Source organism: Hesperophylax consimilis, chromosome 11 (assembly GCF_061612785.1).
Source record: "Hesperophylax consimilis isolate HC1 chromosome 11, BYU_Hcon_1.0, whole genome shotgun sequence".
Classification (NCBI taxonomy): domain Eukaryota; kingdom Metazoa; phylum Arthropoda; class Insecta; order Trichoptera; family Limnephilidae; genus Hesperophylax; species Hesperophylax consimilis.
Genome location: NC_142846.1, coordinates 7,696,631 through 7,721,725, shown reverse-complemented (window position 1 = coordinate 7,721,725; position 25,095 = coordinate 7,696,631). Strand labels below are relative to the sequence as shown.

The 25,095-nt window shown below is 34.2% G+C and overlaps 1 protein-coding gene across 2 annotated transcripts; it reads right to left on the bottom strand.

Annotated features, from left to right (window-relative positions):
• Window positions 1–1,106: 1,106 nt before the first annotated feature.
• On the bottom strand, window positions 1,107–24,423 carry LOC149419738 (ornithine aminotransferase, mitochondrial-like). Of its 2 annotated transcripts, none has more exons than XM_089637007.1 (8): window positions 24,336–24,423; window positions 14,619–14,806; window positions 10,868–11,092; window positions 6,021–6,244; window positions 4,993–5,136; window positions 3,748–3,904; window positions 2,575–2,778; window positions 1,107–1,778 (listed from the first exon to the last, which is right to left on the bottom strand). In XM_089637007.1, exons 2-8 carry the CDS (start codon window positions 14,794–14,796, stop codon window positions 1,615–1,617), a joined length of 1,296 nt encoding a protein of 431 aa, XP_089493133.1. In that variant the 5' UTR covers window positions 14,797–14,806; window positions 24,336–24,423; the 3' UTR covers window positions 1,107–1,614. The 2 variants fall into 2 exon arrangements, with proteins under 2 accessions (XP_089493133.1, XP_089493132.1); XM_089637006.1 differs by lacking the exon at window positions 24,336–24,423 and adding an exon at window positions 20,923–20,995.
• Window positions 24,424–25,095: the final 672 nt, after the last annotated feature.

The following is a 25,095-nucleotide window of genomic DNA, read 5'->3' as shown; positions in this document are numbered from 1 at the left end:
ATTCGCCATTGTTTAAAAAATGATTCTAGTTTCGACGCGTGGTCTTGGACGCGTCGTGTAGCGGTCATTTCGCTTACTGAAGTCGACATGACTTCAGTGTCGTCTGCAAATTTGCCTATTTTGGTTTTTTTGGTGCGAAAGTTATAGATGCTGGGGCGGGGGATATCGCTTAGGTATATATTAAAAAGAGCTGGCGAGAGAATAGAGCCTTGAGGGACACCTGCTCTTAGCGATCTCACTGTGGAAAAAATTCCATCTAATTTGATTCTAAATTTACGGTCTTTAATAAAATTAGCTATGAGTTGAAGCATTGAAAGGGGGATACCGAGGAGGTACATTTTATAAATGAGACCTCTGTGCCAGACTTTATCGAATGCTTTTCAGACGTCTAGGGAGAGGACTACAGTGTGTTGGCGAGAGTTGAATCCGTTTGTAATTTGTTCGACCACCCGCAGAAGTTGGTGGAGAGTTGAGTGGCCCGATCGAAAGCCGTGTTGAAAGTCGGGGATGATTTTTAAATCGTCGACTATTTTTTTTAGTCTAGCGAGGATTAGCTTTTCAAGAATTTCACCTGCACTGGGAAGCAGGCTAATCGGACGGTGGTTTATGGCCTGAAGGGGGTCTTTACCAGGTTTTGGGATAAGGATAACGTCTGCAGTTTTGTAGTCTTTTGGGAATAAACGAAGTCTGGACTTAACACATCGTCTTTTTAGGTGTGACAGGTCTGTATGGGAATGTATAGTGAGCAATATAGAGTTATATAAAACGCTTTGAACTTATGGCGTAATCTGTCACCCCCTTTAATTTCAATTGCTGTACAGACCTCATTTGGTTGAGGTAACTTATTGGTTAAGTTATTCTGCGGCTATTGCTTGGACTATTCGTAGTAGGTATTTGCAAGAATCATGCCTATCAACTTTAGTTCGTGTACATTTTGTAATAATGTTTCGTAAAACTTATAAAACAACAGTGTCTTTATACTCGTACGTTTCGTTGATTTTGCAGAGTATTCATTATTTTTATGAAGGGAAGGTTCATGTGGTAGGAATAAAAATAATCAATAATACAAACAATATTATGAATTAAATTGGTTTATTTTTGTAAAATATAGTACGAATAATTTACTTGCTAAGTAGATTTATGTATATGCACAATATTATATTTAATTTATGTAAGCATAATATGTACATATTAAATACGTTACCCTTTCTCTTCCTCTTCCTATTCATTAACACAAAAAAACTACAAACCAAAAACACCAGTACATTAAAAATATTTATCTAAGGTAGAATTCCAAAAAATTCTTATTTAAATAATAATAATAAGTATTTATTCCGGTATGTAGGAATGTTAGCGAGAATAGCTACTTACATTGGATTATATTTGGAGACAAACATGTGAAAAAGTAGAAATAAGTAATAAATAATTGACATTTGCAAAGAAAAGTTTTTAGGAAGCTGTGGCATTAATTAGATTGTGGGGGTCCAGTATGCGTCGATTATGGATGCTGAATGCTGGACTGAGGCTGGCTTCCATTACGAAGATATTCCCGGAGCAGTTTATCTATTCCCTAATCCCGCCACCGTATTTTTCCTGTAGTTATTTATGAATTTATCACAGTTTATTCAGCGTGGTCTCCAGAATATCCATGGCTTCATGGAGCTGAGTCTCCGTGATGACCAGCGCTGGAGACAGCCGAAGGTTCTTCTCGTGAGTCATCTTAGTCAGGAGTCCAGCATCCATCAGCTTCAGGCAAACGTCCCAGGCACTGATGTAATCTGAAATATTTATTTGTACAACATTATATTCTTAGGTTAATCAAATAAAGAGGTACTTACGTGGGTGATTAGGGAGAAATGAGGACTGCAAAAGCAATCGAGTTAGGTCAATGTATTGAGGTAAGTATCTTATTATTTAAATGGTTCCATAACCTTAAAAGGAGGATGAGGAAGAAAAATCTCGTTTTTAGATCAAGTTTTTGGTTGGTCATTTCGCAGAAAATTGATATTATGTAATCTTGTTCTGCAGCCAAAGGGGGAGAGAGGAAATTTTGGTGTCGATATAAGTTTGTTTTTCACAAAATTAAAGTTATGCACGGGTCAGTGTTCACCCAAAAGTGTAAAAGGTACACTGATTTTGAAATCAATTATTAATAGTAATGATATTTGTGATAGTTCGAGCTACGAGACATAGTTGTCTCTAGTGTAGATAGATCATAGAGGTTATAGAGTTATCCGACAGATGTCGGTAGTATATGGGGTCACCTATCCATGTTTGGTACCAAGATACCGTGAAGTTACGAGAATTTTGAGAGCACAGCGAGAAAACGAAAAAGTGATAAATATTTTTGTTTTTTTCGCTCTTTTCTCATGTCTCTACGGCCCTAATATCTCATCGAAACTTATTCACCTATTAGAAAACGATAAGCAGTACGCGTGGACCGGATTCGGTAATTTTAGTTAAAGAATTGAGTTGGAGGACAAGTTAGAGGTAAAAAAGCGGAACTCATTTTTTTCGCTTCATGTCTCATCTAAATATAATACATCAATGCCCTATGATTGTTTTGTATCTTACCAGTGTTAATCTCAATGGCATGAAGCAGCCCCTTGCCCCGCACCTCCTTGACCACCTTCTTGTTGAGACGATCAAGCCTCTTCCTCATGACCAGTCCCAGTTTTGCAGCGTTCTCTGACAGCCTCTCGTCCAGCACTATATCCAAAGCTTCGATGGCGACACGACAACCCAGAGGGTTTCCTCCGAAGGTTGATCCGTGGGTGCCTGATTAACGGGATTAAGTTTATTACTTCAATGAGTATATAGTTTAGTTTTTTGTGACTACCGCACAAGATTCCCAACTGTCTGGAACCAGTGGGGCTATGTCATCCCCGATTGGGATATTTTGTGAGGCTGAAGGAGGAGGGGAAGGAGATGAGGTGAATGAATCTGGAAATGCACCTGGCTGTTCAGATCTGGTAAACAAACACGGATATTGCCATATCATGCAACATTTAGATTCTGAATGATGGTCTTGTATCAGATATATGCCGCAAGTATACTGCAGGTATATTATTTTTAATTAATTAATTGTGCCACTTAATTAACCACTCTACCCTTAAGCTGTGCAAATTTGAATACGCCATAGTTCGAAATTCATTTTAACGAAACAGAAACAGATTGCATGTTGTTTATAATACTATGGTGTTAGAAAACGTGTGTTATAATAGAAAATAGGAATTTGTAAAATAAGAGTTATTTTTATTATTAGTTGTAGTTTATTAAATTTAAAGCTACCTACTCTGGTAAATCATCATTAAAACATATAACCTTATAACATCACAGAAGGGGACTGCCATCAGGAAGCTTGGAGCCTATGACAACTCATGTTTGGAAATATTGAGAGGCGAATGAAAATGGGGTACGGGAAGTATATAAGAGAATAATAGAGTTGAGAAAGGACGTCAGATCCTATGATTTCAAACCATTTCAAACAAAGTTTCATATCTGAATTGTGATAATATTTTCCCACTGTTATTCATCTAACTTCATACCTGGTTTGATCACCAGCACGTTATACAAGTATTGTTTTACCTGGTTTCATCACCAGCACGTTATAAAAGTTTTTTTTACCTGGTTTCATCTCCAGCACGTTATAAAAGTATTGTTTTGCCTGGTTTCATCACCAGCACGTTATAAAAGTATTGCTTTACCTGGTTTCATCACCAGCACGTTATAAAAGTATTGCTTTACCTGGTTTCATCACAAGCATGACGGGATCATCGGCCAGGACGCAGGACACCGGATACAGTCCACCGGAAATAGCTTTTCCGAGAACCACAATATCTGGGCGGGCATTCTCGTGATGGACGCACAGCAACTTCCCAGTACGGCCCAATCCGGTCTGGACCTGATTTTCAAAAATGAAATAAACTATCAAATAATACACATTTATAAATATTTTCCAAATAACTTCTGAATTAATTCATTGTTAAATCATTTTTGGACTATAGCAGCGCGTTTGTTGCGTATTGATTGTATTATTTTTCTAGCCTGGAAATAGAACTCCGTGAGTCGGTCGCTCACGGCAGTATTTAGGGGAATTAATGAAGAGCTGTAGTGCCACGCACTGCTTACGACGACCATCGGTCCAGATCGTCAGCGCTACGTCGTCAGCCGACCGACGGTACGCTTGGCACTATTTCCAGCCTTAGAACTTAACATGTACATATTATTATTACGTAGATGCAGTAAAAATGGAGCAACTTCAATCTACTAATAAAGTTCTCGCCCCAATTGATTACAGATAGCTACCCCAAAAATGTGGTAATGGGTGCATTTATACGCATTTCGTTTTATTTATTAATTCACTCATTCATGAAACAATTAATTTATTCTTTAATTAAGTCATTAATTTATTTTTCACTCATCAGTTATTCAATCACTCATTAACTCAATTATTCAATATTCAATTAATTTATCTATTCCATCTTTAATTAATTAATTAATTAATTTATCCAATCATTAATTTCATAATCAATTAATTTTTTTATTATTTTTCAAAATAGTGTAGTAATCATGGAGTAAAAATAGCTAATGTAATTATGTAAAACCATGAGTGATACAGAAGAATAATTAGCATTGACCGGTCAGTGGTTGAGTGGGCATAGCGCTTGGGTCTCACCCGAGCGTCGCGTGTTCGATTCCTCGGCTGGCTAAGTCCTCCATCACAACACAAGCAACATTTTCGGCTTTCTGTGGTGGTAGTAGGAGATTTTCAAACATTGTTGGGTTATTCGTAACCTGGGAATGTTTGTCTTTCTTTAAAAAAAAAAAAAAATTATAAGAGGTATTTTATTATAGCCTTCTTCTAACTATATTCCGTGCTGTTGAACACATCTATTATTTCTGCGAAAGTATTGCCAATTGCGTGCAATTAGGTACAAGCCAGTATCTAAATGACTTCAGTATCCATATACTATAGACTTATAGAATTACCTCATCAGCGATCCAGAGCACATTGTATTTAGTGCACAGTTCCCTGACCTTGGTGAGGTAGCCATCGCTCGGCACTATGATGCCAGCCTCGCCCTGAATGGGTTCCACCATGAAGGCGCATACGTTGGGGTCCTTAAGGGCTTCCTGAAACAATACAAAGCTATTATCAAAACGAAATAAGTTCAAACAATACATAGTTCAAATCATGCAAAGCTTTTATTAAAACGAATGAAGTTTAAACAATACCAAACAGTAAGAAACAAAAAGTTCAAACAGTACAAAACTGTTATTAAAACGAATGAAATTTAAAAAATACAAAGCTGTTATTAAAACGAATGAAATTCAAACAATTCAAAGCTGTTATTAAAACGAATGAAATTCAAACAATACAAAGCTGCTATTAAAACGAATGAAATTCAAACAATACAAAGCTGTTATTAAAATGAATGAAATTCAAACAACACAAAGCTGTTAAACGAATGAAATTCAAACAATACAAAGCTTTTATTAAAATGAATGAACTATTGGAAATTGATTTGGAACATCGACCACCTACGAGCGATTACTCAAAAAACAGCAAAACCCGTTCTATTTGCCTTATTTTAAATGGTTTCCGAGCAGAAAATGAAGAACTATATAGTTTTGTTTCCTATTTGTTTTATTTTTAAACGTAAAAAATAAATAGTTGTTACATTTATCAATAAAAAAATAGGAAAAAGCTTTCATAAATATGAAAACCAGCAGAATATTACGGGCCTGATAATAATACTTCTCTATACGAATTATAAAAAATCGCTCTATCACAACGTAAGCCAATATTAATCGAAATCACTGTATTTTAGGGAAGACTTCAGAATTATAATTTTCAATTTAGGGTCGAACCCTCATGTGAATGTTATAGCTTCGCCACTACGTAAATTTGAGACTTTTCTAAGAAAAACTACTATATATTTAATTTATCATATCAACAGATGATGGCGAAAACAATACCACGTAATATAATTACTAAAATTAATACAGTTTATTACCTCAAGAGCCGCAGTATCGTCATAGGGGATGGTTTCGAAACCCGGCATGAAGGGACCATACCCCTCTACGCTCTCCAGATCGTTGGACGTGGAGATGGCCGCGATGGACCGGCCCCAGTAATTGCCCTCTGCGAATATAATCTTGGCCTGGTTGGTGGGGATCCCTTTTACGTCATAACCCCACTTTCTGGCCAGTTTGCAAGCAGTGTCTCCTCCCTCGGTTCCTGCACAAAATATTATTAGACAAATAATTTGCATATTAAATTATATATTTATCATTGTCATAGACCGAACTGATCATTTTAGGCATAGCGTCTTAGATAATGATTAGCAAAGTCTCAAACCATTTAACGGTTTCACCAAAATACAGATTTCTACTATAGGGCTTAGTAACTTACTGTATTACCGACGCGAATGCTGGTGCATTTTTAATAGATTAATTTACGAAAATCATTCTCTTCTCTTTGAATAAACCAACACTATAAAACGATTCCTTCAGAATAGTAATCAGTTCGTGTCGATATTATCAATATTTCAGGATTATAATGTGTTCTGATATTACAATAGTGTGTTGTATTTCAACATTCATTATACAATTTTTTTTTCACCTATTAGAACGGATCCAATTTGATCCATTTTCTCCGTGATGGCGTCGATTTTAATCTGTCGGATTTTTTCAAAAATGATTTGTCATATTGTGATTGTAGGAATATTCAATCTAGCTAGGTACAATAACCCTTGAGTATACTATGATATAAACATTTTATAAGGTCGTAATATTTTTTATAAAATTAATGCTAAAATCTCCAAGATGCTATGCGAATTGCCTATACACAGGCGCTAAGAACATCACGAGATTCGCAGAACGATACAGCAAAAATATATTTTCCGGAATGGTAAACAGAATTTATAATGACTGGGTACTGTAATGATCTGCCCTTTCTACTTCAAACTTTTCCTTCTCTTCTTTCTACGATACATTTTCCTTAAGTCCCGTAGGTAACTTTTCCATAAGGCTTTGGTTATATATATATCCGGGGTAGGAAGGTCCTCCCTGCCGTCTTTTCTTTATTACACACCCCTTCAAGTGTGTACATCCTAGTTTGTCTACGCGACGTACGACCTTGAACGTACTCATTTCACGTGACGGTTCAGTATACAAAGGCTTCACCGAACGTTGTGTTGGGTTTTTGTTTCTCGGTTTAGAAACCTAGTTATCTATATATGTGTGGTATCCCTTGGTTCTTTTGAGATAGAGTGAGTTGAATTCATTACTGCTGTGTTTTAAAACCATTTCATAAACCTTATCTTCTAAGTCGCCTGCTCTCCCCCCACTAGCTACTCGATTCTACCTATCGTAGGGTAATGTGAATATAATAAAGTGTTAGATTTTATATATGTGATATACATACGATAAGTTTATGGTGTTAGTTGTCGGCGCCATCCATGTATATTTTTTGGGAGGGGAAGGAGAGGAAAGGAAATGAATTTTTTTCAAGCTAAGATTGACTCCTCCTCTTACCAAACAAAACTGATGGATGATAATTTGAGCAAGGCGATCGATATCTGCGTGTCTGGATATCACAACCGGCCGGGTCTCCCCTTGTTCCAAATCGGCAACCTTCACGCCAGAATAAAGAAAACCAGGTCTCATCACCAATTTCAGAATTGCCCCAATCTCAAACACCTCCAGGATAACCTACTTTACTGAGTGTAGAAGGGGAAAGCCATGACATCCCTTGTCACGAATCTAGTCGCGAAAGTGTGACACGTAAGGTCCTAAGTTACGAGCCACCTCTAGAAAACATTGTAACTCCCACGTCGTCGGGGATTTACATCCCTTTCTAGGTCAATACATATATAACACACGACGATCTTGTCGACATTTTGCCCGCTTATTAACGATAGGTTGTGTGCCTACCCATTCAGCCAATTATCATGTGAGATATATGTAAGGTCTACTCGATATGCCAAATTTGGGATGAGGACTGTCTGTATTTTAATATTTGGTTCCAGTATTTATTTTATGAGGTTACTAGCATCCTCGTGTATTAGGTATGGGTAACTCCTACTGAATACCTATCCTCTCAGGTAAGGTATAAACGGATAATTGGTTTGATGTTTTGCATTTAATTTAAAGAGGCTGCCTACCTCTCGAAAGATACCTGTTGAGAAAAGTTGTTCGGTTGGTAGTTTTATTTCGGAGATTACCATCTCCCTCTTTCGACTTTAGATTTGTTTTCGTGCATCCCAATTCGTAACTTAGAAAGTCAAACAATAGATGAAAAGTATTAAATTAGAAAAGTCAAATAACAGAAGAAAAGTTTTCATTTTGTTCCGTCTGGTTGCATCCGAACGCTTTCAATTTGGGACGGCATACGCTAGCAAAACTTCCCCTTTGACTGACTGTACTCCGCGCCTCTCGGCCTATATATGAAAAGTCATTGGCCTGTCTCTCACTCACAGCTGATTGACAATCCGTCTAGGGTATTCCTTTTAATGATAACATTATTTGGACGGCAGGTGTCGTAAACTTAGTTGTATCCGTCTTTTAAAGGGGGTCCTCTGGAATTTAATAAATAATATAAAAAACTCACCCAGTTAGGCACCTCTCATTCTCAGCGTGAAGCTTACCTGGTTACACTATATAGCTAAATCACTTTAATTTTCGACCTCCTCCCTACGCTTATAAAAGGGTAATTAAATATTCCTGTAAATAAAATTGTACCTCCCTAATCTGTTAGGATTCGAACCCACAGTTAATAATCTATTTGATTCTCTGGGTTTCGGTCTCCGTGGATAGAATGCCATCTCGCCAAATCAATAACTTAGCCCGATTAAACACTTCCTGCCTTTATATGTTCACTTTGTTTTAAAAACGCGATCATTATTTTTATTATTTTCATGTTTTTAAGACAAGTAATTTAGTTTGAACTACACATTTAAATCAACACAACTTTATAACACAATCGCGATTGCACAACACCGGGCGCCCCTGAGGTGGGTTTTTACAAAACGGCGCTCTACAAATTATCCGATTGTTCCTTATTGTCATTATTATTAATTGTTTTCTCACTGAGTCGAATCACTTTCACTTCACACAAACACCGGATCAATAATCTTTCACTTTAATTCAATATTCCGCAATATTCTCTAATACCATTTGAATTCAATAATTAACTGCAATTTCAAACAACACTTCTGATTTGTATCCCTTTCTCGGGGCTGTCAATCCACCCAAGTTCCAAACTCGACTGTCCGTCCCTGCGCCCTGTTCCGTGTGAATGTGTTTCTTCAAGGGCCGCCTGTCAATAAATCTTCTCATATTCTAAACAAAAAATTTTTTGGAGTATGTTTGTCTCGTTTATTTTATGTGAGTATCCAAACATCACAGTACGTAGGTACATATACGATACAATAATTTTGATTACACTTTCCACATTGCAGAAATTAATAATTTTACATAGAAAATATTGCAAATAATGGTGAGCAAAAATTAAAATGTATTGCTTTAAATTATTTCCATGCAAAAAATATTATCAGTCAGGGCCTACATCATTTTTAGGGATGGTGCGTGGAGTGTATTTGTAAGGAAAGGAAGGCGATGATGAGAAGGAAAAAGGTAAGTTCGAGGGGTGGGTAGGTATCTGGGGGTCAGTGTGTCCAGGTGTGATGATCATAAATATGATGACACCCCTTCCACTGCGCTGCAGTTGTTGGGCAGACGAATGCGCTGCCAAAACTTCAAAATCTCACCCCATGAACCCGGGCACCCCTGCTAAGTCGCCAAATGTAGCGAACCACTTGATCAAAAAGTAAACCACGAACCTTGAACTTTTAAAATATGTTATTATTTGTATTTAATTCTTATTAAATAAACTTTGTAAAAAGAAACTAAAACATAATTATTTACAAGCAACTATAGATTATGGAGATAATAAAAATGTTTCTTTCACCTTTTTTCTAACCTAGTTTTGATTTGTGAAATCTTAAATGGTAGAATTAACATTGGTAAAAAATTCTTTGATTAGTTTTAAACGCGAAATTTGTTTGGGAATATTATTGTGAAAACGTTATTGTGTGGACTATAATGGACTATCTGAGATTCCCGGAGTTGCACGGGCTTTAAAAAGAGTTTTAATAAATAAGTTGTAGACAGAAATTTTCCACTTATTTTGAATGTTGAGTGTACAAAATTTTATCAATTTTAATCCAGTGTGGGTAGTATTTAAAAATCTACCCTCATAACCTTACTCCTGTTTTGAAGGTGAAGTGTGTTAAGTTTCATCAATTTGTAGCGTCGAGAAGAATTCAGTTTGAATAATTAATAATAAACCGCTCGACCTACTTAGTACCTACTCCCGAGCTACGCAGCCGGGATCGAAATCAAAACAAAACAACCTACTTGCCACAAGCACCTACTTGCCTACCGGCGACAACACGTCGCAGTCCGTCTTTCACATTAAGAGAACTCGCCAGAAGGTTCGAGTCTACCGCCTAGGCATAATTGCCGCGCCGCCGAAATTTCACGAAAGGCTCAGACTGAGCGAGTGCCTCGAATTTAGTTGCAATTCACTACCTGCTGTTGCCACCGGCCGAACAGTATAAATAAGACCGACGCAGCGAGCAGCATTATTAGTATTCAGTATTTACTATCGTCGGCTACTACTACCTACCGTACTACGACCCAGTTTCGCGAGCATTCCATAGTATTGTGCATAATAAACGTGAAATATTGCGATTGTAAAATCAGCTTTCAACTTATCAATAAACGCTATACCTGAGTTGGGGAGATCTTTCATTTATACACCACGATAACCACAAATTGATGTATAATATATATTTACCCGTATTCATCGGCAGCATCTTATCGTAACCGAGCAGTTTGCAAATCTTCTCGGCGAACTGCCCCAGCAGGTCAGTGTGGAAAGCCCTTGACGTGTGGTACAACACGTCCAGCTGATCCTTCATCGCTTCGATAAGGCGCGGGTGGCAGTGACCTTGGTTGGTGGCCGAATATCCGGCCAGGAAGTCGAAGTAGCGCTTCCCTTCCATATCCCACACATATACTCCTGGGGAAATTAAATAATACACACTTCGATATAATATACAAGGAAAAAACTTACTGATATGAAATAATGTTCATTAATTAAAAATCTCTTCAAATTATTTCCTGTTAAAATGGGACTAAAGGCCCATAAAGAATGAATGTTTTATGAGGACGGCATAACACGTGTTTATATAAATACTGATATTGATATTGACCTACTGATATTCTCACATTCCGTCATGGTATGTATTATGAAAAGGACACGTGTTCTTGATATATTCTGAATGCCTAAAATTTTATCAGTAAGTTCGCATGCTGTCATCATTTTTTTTTGTGTATAGGTAGGTATATTGTCTTTATTTTTGTGAAGCGGACTGGATGACCTATTTTCTTTTTTAATTTTTTTTTATTGAAAGTTTTGTTCAGCATTGGGATACTCATACAAATAAAAATGCATTGTAGTACGTCGCACAAAGACAAAGCTGGTGCGTGGGTATTGTGGTAGATTATAAAATTTATATAGTTCGAGTATGAAGCATAATTCTGTGTTTAGTACATTTTCGTTGAAGATAACAAATATATAATTAATAACATATGTAAAATGTAACGTTTTCAGTGATGTTTTTAAGTTGACAAAAAATGGCACCTGATAATGTTTTAGAAAGAAGAAGTATGATAAAATATATAAAAATTGTACAGTTACATACAAGTATGGTATGTATGTAAGTTCAAATACGGATTACTGATGCTTCCTAAGTGCAAGCATTAATATCTTTAAGATTAATGTTTTAAAAAAGGTATTTGGGCAGTTAAATAAAAAAATTTATATAAAACAATGTCACGTTGTCCTCAGTCGAAACATAATTAAAACATGAAATTGTAGCTTCTCCGCTAGAAATGTACCATGTTATTTTGAAGCCAGACAAGTACACACTTTAGTAGTATTATTTTTTCAATAACTGGAAAATTTACAGGTCTTTGGGATTGTTGAAAAGATCGCGAAATGTACTTTCTATTCATGTTGTCAACTTTGTTACGGATAATAACGAAATATTTTTCAAAAATTTTATACTAAATCTTTAAAAAATGGATATTCCGCCAAGTTACAATACACAGTGTTTTTTTTTAACCTAGCAAACCTAACGTACTAATCTCTTTATTAGCTAGCTCATGAGGTTTTTACTAGCGCCAGGCGTCGTTTCAGACTGGAGGATTTGCCCTGCTTGTCCTGCTTGTACTCCTTCCATGGTTTCAATCCCGAATCCGGGCACAGTTTCTCCCCTTAAAATATTTGCATTCCTAGCTTTAAGTGTGTTTCAAAATCATATATGTTTTAATGCTTACACTTTTTGCGCAACTGATTTATTGGATAACCAACACCTCAGCCTTAGGTCACCCTTAAATGGTTCGCTATGTTTGGTGATTTAGTAGGGGTGCCCGGGTTCATCGGGTGAGATGTGTTCAGGATGCGTCTTTCCACCAGCCGTGTGGCGTGCCGGATCGGTAGAGGCAGGTTTGAGGAGACCCTTTGACCTCTCTAACTGGTCTCTCTTGACCCATTAATTCCTAGATTTCCACCCATCCCTTATATCTTTTTCTTTCCCAGAACTTCCTCTCTTTCCTTTCCTTGAAAAAGAGCCTACACACAGCATCCCCAAAGATGACACAGGCCCTTAAGTAAATTATTTTTCTCAGAGTTTCTTGTGTGGGGTTAATATAAAAAAATATTTTCTCACATATACATACATCCAATAATTTATATAAATAAATATCTATGTATCCATAAATATCTATACATTAATAAACATCCTTAAATATCTATACATCCATAAATATCTATACATCCATAAACATCTATACATCCATAAATATCTATGTATCCATAAATATCTATACATTAATAAACATCCTTAAATATCTATACATCCATAAATATCTATACATCCATAAACATCTATACATCCATAAATATCTATGCATCCATAAATATCTATACATCCATAAATATCTATACATTAATAAACATCCATAAATATCTATTCATCCATAAATATCTATGCATCCAAAAATATCGATCTTTACATTTCCAAAAACGCTCATGAAAATCCATTAATAGCCAAAAAAGTATGATATTTTCTTAGTGTTTTATTATATTTCAAACTCAATATACTACATCACATATTTTTTTACCTAATTTCAGCCATTATAAGAAAACATAATACTGGAATTACGTTAAAAAAAACTTTTTTAAAGCTCTCTTTGTTAATATGTACATTGTTCAGTGCATTTAACAACTTAAAACTGTGTAATAGTTACAATTCCCACGCGGCTCACGAATTACGAATCCACTTCCTTAGATAAACAACATCTGTTTGTGGGTTGCAGCATTTAAAAAAGTTCAGTTTGGTTTAAAAAACTCAAGTCGTGAGTGAGTACCTACCCAAGTAGTTACTCGGGAGTTGCGCTGGATTCACTGTTGCAGTAAAAAAAACACATCCGTAATAATAATGACGTCATCCAGGATGTTCTATTTTCAAGTAAGATCGAGGTGTTCTTTTGTTTGTTTCTCGGAAAAAAATGATATCCAAAAAATCAAGACGTACGAGGATATTGTCGTATTTATTTATTTTTATATTAGATCATGCATAATTATTAGCAAAAACGTTCAGTAATGAAGATGGTTGGTGCGCAGTATTTATATCGACGGGATCTCGACTAGCAAGCCGGAGGTCGCGCAGTGGGCTGAAAATCGCCTTTTATAGACATAGAGACTTGAATTTTCAAGGGTATTTTTTTGGCTGGAAATGGATCCTGCTGATCATTGCTATGCTTATAAAATTTCGTATGAAGCAATTGCGTGTACAAATGAAGGAGTTATCATTTTTTTAAAGAAAAATTTGTATGGCACTGACATTAAAAATGAGGCTATCTCTGGAATCATAAGGTTGGCCATTATATTCTTACACACAGATATACTACTATTTATTTGTATTTTTTGACATATTCCTATTGTGGCGCAACATGCGATTTTTTTTTAAATCCTCAAAGTTGAAAAAAAAAAAAATTTTATGTTGCTGATTCATTTTAATGCTTAAATGCTTTACATATGAGTATGCTTTGTCTAGTTTACATTTTATTTTTCTAGCCAAAAAAATACCCTTGAAAATTCAAGTCTCTATGTCTGTGAAAGGCGATTTTCAGCCCACTGTGGGTCGTGGGTTCGAATCCGGTCGTGCGCAAGTAAAAATAATTTGTGTTATTTCACAATTACACATTTAAAACAATGTATAGTTATTTGCTGCACGTTCTAGAGTGGAAGATACTCTCAGTATCGCTCTGGTGTAAGACCACGATTCAGAATTGAAACGTTACTTGAAATGGCTTTGACCGTGTTTGATGACCAGATCTGAATAGCCAGGTATTTCCCCACCTTCCTCTTCCAAATCTCTTTCCTTTTCATCCAGTTGCGGATGCCATAGTCTCACTGGATCCTGACGGTTGGGAGCAGTTTGGGACTCTTATGCGGTTTTACATAAAAAGTAGGTTACCTTTCCCCTTGCAGATGGCCACTGGCACAGGGTCATAATTGTGGGCCCCATACTTTTCCTCCCTCTGGATGACTTCTTCGGAGGAGAGAGTTTTTCTAGTGGTGACTTTGTGGTTGTTGAACGTCAGCTGGCAAGCACTCGGTGCTATCTTGAAGTCTACGACATTATTTTTCAGCATTCTCAGGTAACTGAAATTTAAAAAAAAATTGTTAAAAATAAGTTATATAATAAGTTAATAAGTTTTTTTACTAATTGACTAGCTGCACCCTGCGATGCGTTTGCAGTGGCTCAGTCTTTATGTGCAGATAGATGAATAATAGCGCGTGTTGCTTTTACGTCCAACAAATGGCGCTGTTAAAAAAATATGTTTTCACCTGTTACAGGTGACATCTATGTAATAAGGGTATATAAAAATACACGTGTATTCAAATTCAACGCTGTTCCAAAATTTTAAAGCAATCTGTAAGAACATTCTGGGATTTGAATTTTTGATAATGTTTTAAATTATTATTTTTTTGTTTTACCTTCCTCCCCACCGATTGACTAAAATGAGTAAACCGCGCTAATAACAACCCTTACGTAGATGACGATAAGGTTTAAATTCCCGCTTAACACCATCCGCCTGTTTTGATTTATGCATGAAAAAAACATCGCCAAAAAGTGCCTTTTATTTTATTTTGTGGATGTTCATGCATAAATATTTAATTTTTTTTCGATCATTTTTCAAATAAATTAATTTTCCACATTATACAATAAAATTATAACCGAAAATGGGTTCGTAAGTAGGAGATTTTGAACTTTAAAGCAGTTTTCATAGGCCTTATACATAATTTTTTTCTGGTCTTATAAAAAGACTTATCTAAAAAATACTCGATTATTTCAAAGGCCGAGATGTATTCTACTCGCAGTATTTAATTAAAGCATCTGAAACATTTCTAGGCGACCAAATTTTCAAACCATAAAAACATGATTTTGCCTTACTACGTATGGCATCGCCTTAAGCGAAAACGGTAAAAATATTTTATAAAATACGTCTCGTTTGAAAAAGAGCAAAAATCTCTTGACAAATTCTTATGTTGCATTTAAAGATACACTGTGAATTGTTCTTACATATTGAATAACAGAACAAAATATTTATTTTCGGAGTTTATTTCGCAATTCTTTTTCTTGAGGGAATTTTTTAATCTTCAAAAACATCACATATTTGTTAAAGAGAAATATTTTATAAATCGATAGAAAATTCGGAATGCGGGGTCGATTAAGTCGATTAAGTCGACATACGTGCATAAGATTAAGAATTATTGATAATACTCGTAACTAACCTTCGCGTACGCATTATTATTATTTTAAAACGAATAACCTACAAAACGTATTATGTACTCATGTAATGTAAACGCTTTGGAATTTTACCAGTGACACCGTAATCGAGTGTTTTTCAGATTGATAAGGCAATCTTAAAATCAATAGAAAGTTTGATTGCCGGCATAAGTTTGTTAATTATTAAAGAAAACGTTTATGATTGAATCATTACAATAAACGAAAGGAAATTTTCTAAAGTGTATCACTTATCAGTAGGTATGTACAATATGAAGTGCCTACTTAAGATTGAAGTGTTTTCATACCTTTTACACTTCAAAAGTGTTTGAACAAGACGCTGAATATAGGTCACACTACACTTTATTCATACCGTAAATGTAAGCGATGCTTTGCAAAATTTTCTGGTCTTAAATATTTATATTGGCTAATAGGTGTCCGTGTGATAGTAGTATAAAATACACTTCAAAGGTTTACATTATCAAGCTTATAGTTATATATTATTTACACGTAACCGTGTGAAAATACTGCATGATTACACCATTTCTGGATCGATTTTAACAAATAAAGACTATGTACGTGATCTCGGGGTTTTCTTGGACTCTAAACTTACCTTTGATAAAAACGTTGATAACATTGTCACCAAAGCATAAAAAAGTCTACGTTTTGTACTGAGAACATGCAAATTTTTCAAAAATACTACGACATATCTGACTCTCTACAATTCACATGTTCGTCCTCACCTGGAGTACTTGTTCACCGGTTTGGAACCCGCGCTATATTGTTTATGTTAACAGGTTAGAAAGAGTTCAGGAACGATTTCTCAAATTCCTCAATTTTAAATCATTTAACATATACAACTATTACGACGAAATCGAGAAACATTTTCGAATCACAAAACTACTCAACAGGAGGATTGTCGCTGATCAGATGCTCTTGTATAAAATTTGCCCGGAGTTGCTGAACAAAATAAATTTCCATGCGCCAATTCGATACCGCAGACAAAATACCCTTTTCTACATTGATAGATGCAATACCAATTCCAATCAAAATGAATTTATGCAAAGGACATGTAACTACTATAATAATAAATTTGCAAATATTCTATATCCGTGCTGACATATTCACTGCTAGTTACTATCACTACAGAATTTCATTGTATCACATTCTAACTCATATTCACGACTGTTAAATTGATTGTACCTAATATTTCGATATTACTTGCGTGGCAACTTTTCCTTATCCCTCTCCCCCCCTTTCCCGTTCCAACCCAAGTGTATTTAAGTACAGTTATAATCACTATTATTTATTGCTGTTTATGGTAGGCATATTATAGGTTTATCGTTTGTTGAATTTACATTCGTATTATTATTTTTCTTATTTGCTGCTTTATTCTGTTTTTTTTTTCTATTTTTATTAAATATTCTAGTTTACAGGTTAGTTTTACGTTTCTGAATATCTATCTGTGAACATTAATAATTGGTCTGTTTTTTTGTTATCCTCTTATGCATATTGTATTACTAAGACTGTTTATGTTCCTCAAATAAATAAATAAAAAAATAAATAAATTATTAAGATCACTTCAGCATAGCAAAAACCAAAAAATGTTGGCGCTAGCAAAAAATTGTCCAAGGAAGCGAAGCTAGCTGACCACAATTGAGTACTGGTACCTACCCTGATGTATTGTAGTGACGCATAGCAATGGAAGAGGTAGGATGAAAGTTGACTGAATGCTGTATAAGTGAGATCCCTGAGGCGTAAGTGTGCCATGTATGATGGTGAGAGGAATGTGGACATCCGCAAAGAATGCAAGGCTCTAAGCGTAATGAGCAAGATTAAGAAAGGGACACACAAAGCACTCTTTTCAGGGTGAAATGCCTAAAACCAAAAAAAAGAAAAAAAGAAAGGGACACTAAGATGGTTTGGGCATGTAGAGCGAATGAACGAAAAAAGGATTGACAGAATGTATAACGTAAATGTGAATGGTAGAAGAATCCTGGAACGCCCGACGAAGATATGGCACGGTCAAGAGAATCAGATACTTGAATCGGGCTTTGTCAGGAGTTAGAATAATAAGAGTGTGTATGAGACGACGTATGAATGTGAATGAGGCAAGGAGTGTGTGCCAAAACCTAGATGTTTGACAGTCCGTCCTCTCTGGCTACTCTGTTAGTTTGTTAGTTAGTTAAGTTTATTTTTTTATTAATTGCTGAAAACATAATGTTAAGATGCGTAAGATATAAGAAATATACTACATTTTCTTTCTCCTCCTTTCTTTTTTTAGGCGAATTAGTTTTTAGCGATTTCTATAGTTCAACTTTACGGTTTAGGTGGGATATTTTCAGCTACTTCTGTGACAATGTTTTCTTTTATTACACTAATTTATCATATGTTATAATTGCATAAAGTACATTTAACAATTTAATAATAAAAAAATGATAAATACTTATATTACATTATACCTAGATCTCTCATTAAAAATTTCGGTGTATTAGATCTATCAAAAAATGTATTTATAAAAATGCAAAAATCAGTCATTTTAAATACATGTAGGATAACGAAAGATTTTTTAAATATTTATGTTGAGGGATCAGTAGGATTTATAGGCCCTGTTAGGAGTTCTACCGAGCCGAACCCTCTGATATGAAAATATCTGGAGTACTGTTTTGTATTTATTATGCTTATATAATGCACTTGCATAATGTTGATTTACTAGATAATCATTTGTGGAAAAGTGTGTGGAAGGGATTAGTTTTTCCTATGGGGAAGATTTAAGCCGGACATAAAATCGATAAATGTTTATTTTTAGGCGTTGGGCCCAATTGCTTTGCAAAGTGATTGAAGTTTAGTCAAATATCTTCTTAATATAATTAAATGAGGTGACACTGTACGTACACGCTAATCTCCGAAACCACATAACCGATTTCAATGAAATTGTGTGAACTTGTATGGTTGGTTCCAGCTTAAAATATAGGATAGTTTTGGTCCCGATAGGTGGCGCTGTTGTAGAGATCAGAAATATGTCATCCAGAAATTCAAAGAACACAAATTTTAACTTCCCTTCATAAAAGGTGGTCTGTGGTATGACAACGTCTTATATTATCAAATGCATTCCAAATGGTTGAGTTAAATTCCCACTGGTTTCCAATCTTAACATACAAAAATTCAGCTTGCTTATATTTGTGCTCGCAAAAGTCGTAAAGTAGTTGAACGATATCGTAAAGTAGTTGACCGATATCGTCAAGTAGTTGACCGATATCGTAAAGTAGTTGACCGATATCTTAAAGTAGTTGGCCGATATCGTAAAGTAGTTGACTGATATCGTAAAGTAGTTGACCGATATCGTAAAGTAGTTCACCGATATCGTAAAGTAGTTGACCGATATCGTAAAGTAGTTGACCGATATCGTAAAGTAGTTGACCGATATCGTAAAGTAGTTGACAGATATCGCTAAAATATTCAAAGTTTGTTATTATTAGTGCTAGGAGTGTTTAGAGATGTTTCAATGGTAGAAGAGATCGGGGAAGCCCGAGGAATATATCTCCGTACCGTAATAAGAATCGGAGTCGAATTAAGTCGATGTAATGTAGATTTTTAACAGTAACATTGTGATATACAGTAGTGAATGATGGAAGAACTCTTAGAAAGATATTAGCAATGTTAAATTAGAATTAATAAATTAAATAAATATTAAAATGGAATTTTGGACTTAGAAACTAACGCATACGAATACAAATGCGCGCACACACAAATTTTTATGATATGGGATGACATTGTAAAAAATTACAGCAGTTTATATACTAAAAAAATCTTGGTACCAGGCGATGCCATACGTAGTAATGCAAAATTATGTGTTTTTGGTTTGAAAATTTAGTCGCCTAGAAATGTTTCAGATGCTTTAATTAAATACTGCGAGTAGAATACATTTTGGACTTTGAAATAATCGAGTATTTTTTATATAAGTCTTTTTATAAGCCCAGAAAAAAAATAATGTATAAGGCCTATGAAAACTGCTTTAAAGTTTAAAATCTCCTATTTACGAACCCATTTTCGGTTATGATTTTATTGTATAATGTGGCAAATTAAGTTATTTATAAAATGATCTAAAAAAAATTAAATATTTATGCATGAACATCCACAAAATAAAATAAAAGGCACTTTTTGGCCATGTTTTTTTCTTGCATAAATCAAAACAGGCGGATGGTATTAAGCGGGAATTTAAACCTTATCGCTATCTACGTAAGGGTTGTTTTTGATAGCGGCTCAGTTAAAAATATTACACGACGTAGTGCATCGCCGTAATTCTTATCGTCATAACACTCGTATTTAAATATCTCCCTTTCAAACCATCTTTGAACGCTTACTACGGGGCCTTAAGCCTTCAAGTAGATTTTACATTTTTAAAATCATAATTTTAATAAATAAACCCAATTTTAATGCCTTTTTATTTGGATTCTTTTGGAACTATGCAATCGCCAAATAAATTTATGTTCTTGACATAATTGTCGATCTAGAATTTAAAATAACGAGTTTTTTATTATTATTGCAAAAATAACATTGTATATTTACGAAATGCTAATATGTAGAGAATTGGGAATGTGATAGATAATTAAAGTTAAAAACTGAGGTAAGTGACATTTACATGACCTCAAAGTTCAAGGTACTTACTTACGTTAATATAACTAACTTTAATTTAGAGGTTTTGATTGCAAATACTTGAGTGTTGTTGGGCATTTATTAGAAATTTATAACACTTATATATTACTTTTTCTTACAACCTTTAAATTTCTTTGAAGGCCGATCACAAATTTATTTATTCTCTGTGAAACGTTTGGATGAACCGGATATCAATAAATTAATGTAAAATGTAGAAATCGACAAGCATTTTTTTTTTATTCCAGAACGACATAATAATTACGATTTTAAAACGATGCGGTGATAATGGAATTATTAATGCACTGTAATTATTTTTATAAAAAACACTGCTAACCATGGATAAATAGGTGATTGACTGGACTACTCCGTGCTGCGACCAACAAGAAATGACTTGCAAAATGTAGATAAGAACAAGCTGCAAAACATGCAAGTAGGTGTTATTATTCAATCAAATATTAAATTTAATATGTATTGGGGGAGTGTAAATTGATCACTTCCATCTCTTGACCGTGGTAGGTATTCTTGCGCAACCACTGTCTTGCATAAAAAGAAATTTGGGATTGGTTTTGGTGGTGTCTTTTAAGTTTTTCCTTTGCGGCAAGTCCGTAAATATTTATATTTCGGTGCCAACGGAAAAGAGCTCTGAGATTTTATTATATCTTAGTGGTTCTATAGTAAAGAGATATTTTTTGTTTGACCTAACATATCATATCTGCTAACATATCCTCAAGGATATTTAAAAAAAATCATATATATCTAAAGATTTTCTGGAGAAACTACTAAGTTAAACGTGTGTCTAACTATGTTAGATTATATACTTTTATAAATATATAAAAACATTATCTTCTAAGACGGTACAATTTACAAAAATATAATTTTGGAAAAAAACAGTTAAGTTATTACTAAAATAGAATCAGCTGGCGCACGGCGAAAATTTTGTTTCTGCGATCAAGAATTTAAATATTATATTTTATTTTTTTGGAATATATATTTAATGAGTAAAACCTCAAATTGTAATATTTAATTAATGAAGGCAAAATTAGCGATTCCTAAACGAAAATTTGAAAGAGAAAAATCAGAAAAGATACGGTTACATCTAGGACTCGAACCCAGGACCCTTGGCTTGCCTGGGCACCGCTCTACCAAATGGGACCCTATTTCCTTCAGTCATATTTAACTGTATCATACTTCGAAAAAGAACTACCAACATGTCTTCATTTTTTTCTCACCGCACATTTTTATGTATTATCGCAAGATTCAACCAGAACTGAATGCAATCTAGAAAGCGTCTTTAGATAAATATATCTTATTTTAATTTTAAGGCAAGGTTTTAAGGCTTTATTTCCCGGCAAGGTAAGGGTTCTGGGTTCGAGTCCTAGATGCGACTTTATTATCTTTTTCTGTTTCAAATTTTGGTTTAGTAATCACTAATATTGTCTTCAATAATTTAAATATTATAGTTCAGTGAAACTATTTTAGAAATAAAAAGCTTTTCAGCTGCAAAAAGAATAACCGAATTATGTTTTGAGCTATGGACATTTTCAGATTGACACATATTTAAATTATGAGGAGTAATGGTATTTATTACATAATTTAGGACGAAACCACTCCGGTCCAAAATGAGAGCGGTAAAAACATTACGTTGTGTGTTCTAATCAAAATATTGGTATATATTTCCATATATGTAATACACAACACATTTATATTTTACAAAAAATACACTCTTTAATACACATCGGAAATAAAGGAACAATGTTCTTTAGTATATAAGCTGAGGAAACACATGATGAATTCGGTATTATATAATAATTGTTGCTATTGCAATAATCGCACATTTTGATTTTCTGATGTTCCGGGACGTATTACGCTTTATGTCCCCAATAACTTCAACAAAGCAAGGTAACATGATATTTTTTTATTTTTCTCAAGTTGACGTGCACCCGGCGTTGCTAGGGGTTATCCTTAGGCGATAGACGTATACCGTGAATGACTTTTCTGTAGGCCTTTTAAAGATATACAATTCCGTAGTACATTATTTTGATGTATCTCATAAGGTTTAGCCAGCATAAGCAATGTAAACGCCCGAAAATATATTTTACGACTTGATTACATAAAACATCGACTTTTCTCCACTTTTTATAAATACAATATGCATGTATTATACATATAAATCTTTCGGAAAAAAATCTCTAAATGATAGTGATAATCATATCAAAATCCATTGCATAGTTTAGAAGAACTAAGCGCTCAAACAGACCGACACGAACAGCGACTTTTTAAATTTATTTTATACTATTTAGAAATTAGAGAAGAGGTAAGAATAACCTAAAAATGATCATCTTTGGGAATGACTACACTCTTAAACCACTTTCTTCTGAGGTAGAAATTTTTTTTAACACAAGATGTAATTAACCTAGCATAGTATTAATATTTGAAAAAATATATATATACGATTTTTTTCCTCCCTATCTAGAGCGAATAAAAATTGGCAATACAATTGCTGGTAAAATTCTTTTATTGGATTTTAACCACTAGTTTAGGCGGTAGCAATGTTTATATTTTTAAATGTGATTTATATGTCCAAACCCGACCATATTCTGCTTTTAAAATTGAATTAAATGTTACATTTTTAGTACACAGTATACGATTTTTCATTTTAAGTGAAAAACGCCATCTGAGATGTAATCTTCTTTCAAATGAAATTACCAATTACTTTGAATGATTGAAAAAAAAAATCAAAAATATTCAAATAACTCTACCAATTGTTATCAAGCATATTTTCTACCATTGCCAGATGTAATTCAGGTCTAAAAAGATTAATGTTATGTTATGAATTGTAAATTTTGTAAAATATAATTGGATTCACAGTTCAACATAAGTGTAAGTAAATAAAGATTAAAGAAAAATACCAGTTTCCAAATGGTGCACAGTATGTAAGAAAATTCTTATACTATTGCTATTTATTGCATTCTTGAAATTTAATAAATATTTTTTAGTTTTTTTATTGATTTTAGACAAACGATAATAGTATAATAAGGGCTGGCCCTATGTGGGTGAAATTGGAGCAGTTCGCTCCAGGCGCCATGTTGCCAAGGCGCTGATAAAACCTGACACCTAACAACCCTAACAAAGGGCATTTTTTTATTTAAACGGCGTTACACAAAAATACAAATCATCCGAATATTATTAAGATTACAGTATTCCCCTACCTAGACGTCAAAATACGATTTTCATAAAAAACATGGAAGTGAGTATTATTAAAAAATATATACGTACTACTTACAAAGCATATCATAATCACGGGAAAAATTTTAAATGATTTTTCTTAAATATTACATAATTATTTTTTTTAAATACCGCGACTAAAAATATAACGCAGATCAACTAGTTGTAAGGCAACTTTGCTAACTATTATACCACCAAGTATTTTAAGAACTGCCACATGAATTTATCGTATTATGAACTGATAATATATGAATTATCGATTTTAGAACGACATTGTTTATTATTCTCATGTTAAAATAAGTTTCTTTACTTTATTAATGGTAATGAATGTTGAATTTCCCGAAATTAGTTTTTTTTTAAACTCACTGGGAATGATATATTATAAATAGTATTGTTACTGTTTTGTAATACATATATTATCAATAAATAAATAAATTATTGTTAAATGAAAAATATTAAAATATTGTATTAATTTCAATGAATTATAGACTCCATATTAAATATAGGTTGGTTTGGTCTTACCAAAAACTTTATACACAATTCACAGAATGATTGAACGAAGAAGGTTCGATTGGCAGACTTTTCGATCTCTGACACTATCTGTTAAAAGGATAAGCGAGGAATGAGGCTTTATAGGAAATGTTCGCCAATTTAGCGGCGGATTATTACGATAATTATATGATTAGCAGATAAAAACCCGCTGCCACGGTTTTTTGCTGCTAGGCCCTGCAGGTGGCTTTTCAATGTACCTGATAGTATAGTTTGGTCCCTTTGTATGCAGATAAATTTTACGGCCTCCGTGGTCAAGTGGTAAGGCTCTCGACTAGCTAGCCGAAAGTCGCGGGTTCAAATCAAAGCCGTTCATTTAAAAAAATTAAAAATGTTTTTTTTTTATTCATTTGTGTTATTTCACAGCGTATTATCTTAAAATAATGTATAGCATACTTGCGCCACGTTCCAGAGTGATAGATACTTTCAGTATCGCCCTGGTGTAAGACCACCATTTAGTAGAGAAACGTTTTTTTTAAATGGCGATCTGAATAGGCATTTAAATACGTCATGTTTTATCAAACTTAAAACCATTTGTGAATGCCTACGTAAATGTATGTCTTATAAATTTGTTCATTTGAAATTAACTGGATGAATGAAAACTAACTTCTACTTAGCAACAAACTCAGGTGGCATAAGACTCTAAACAAAAGGGGTTACTCGACGTTCATATTTTAATTTATTTATTTCTGATGAACATATTAATAAAATCTCAAATGTTTCCAGAGGGATC

What these genes read in the sequence shown, in the direction of transcription:
- LOC149419738 (XM_089637007.1), bottom strand. Translation starts at nt 14,796, where the DNA reads ATGCTGAAAAATAATGTCGTAGACTTCAAGATAGCACCGAGTGCTTGC. An exon ending in GGCCATCTGCAAGGGGAAAG is followed by an intron (nt 11,093 to 14,618) that starts GTAACCTACTTT and finishes TAATTTCCCCAG; the next exon opens with GAGTATATGTGTGGGATATG. An exon ending in GATGCTGCCGATGAATACGG is followed by an intron (nt 6,245 to 10,867) that starts GTAAATATATAT and finishes TATTTTGTGCAG; the next exon opens with GAACCGAGGGAGGAGACACT.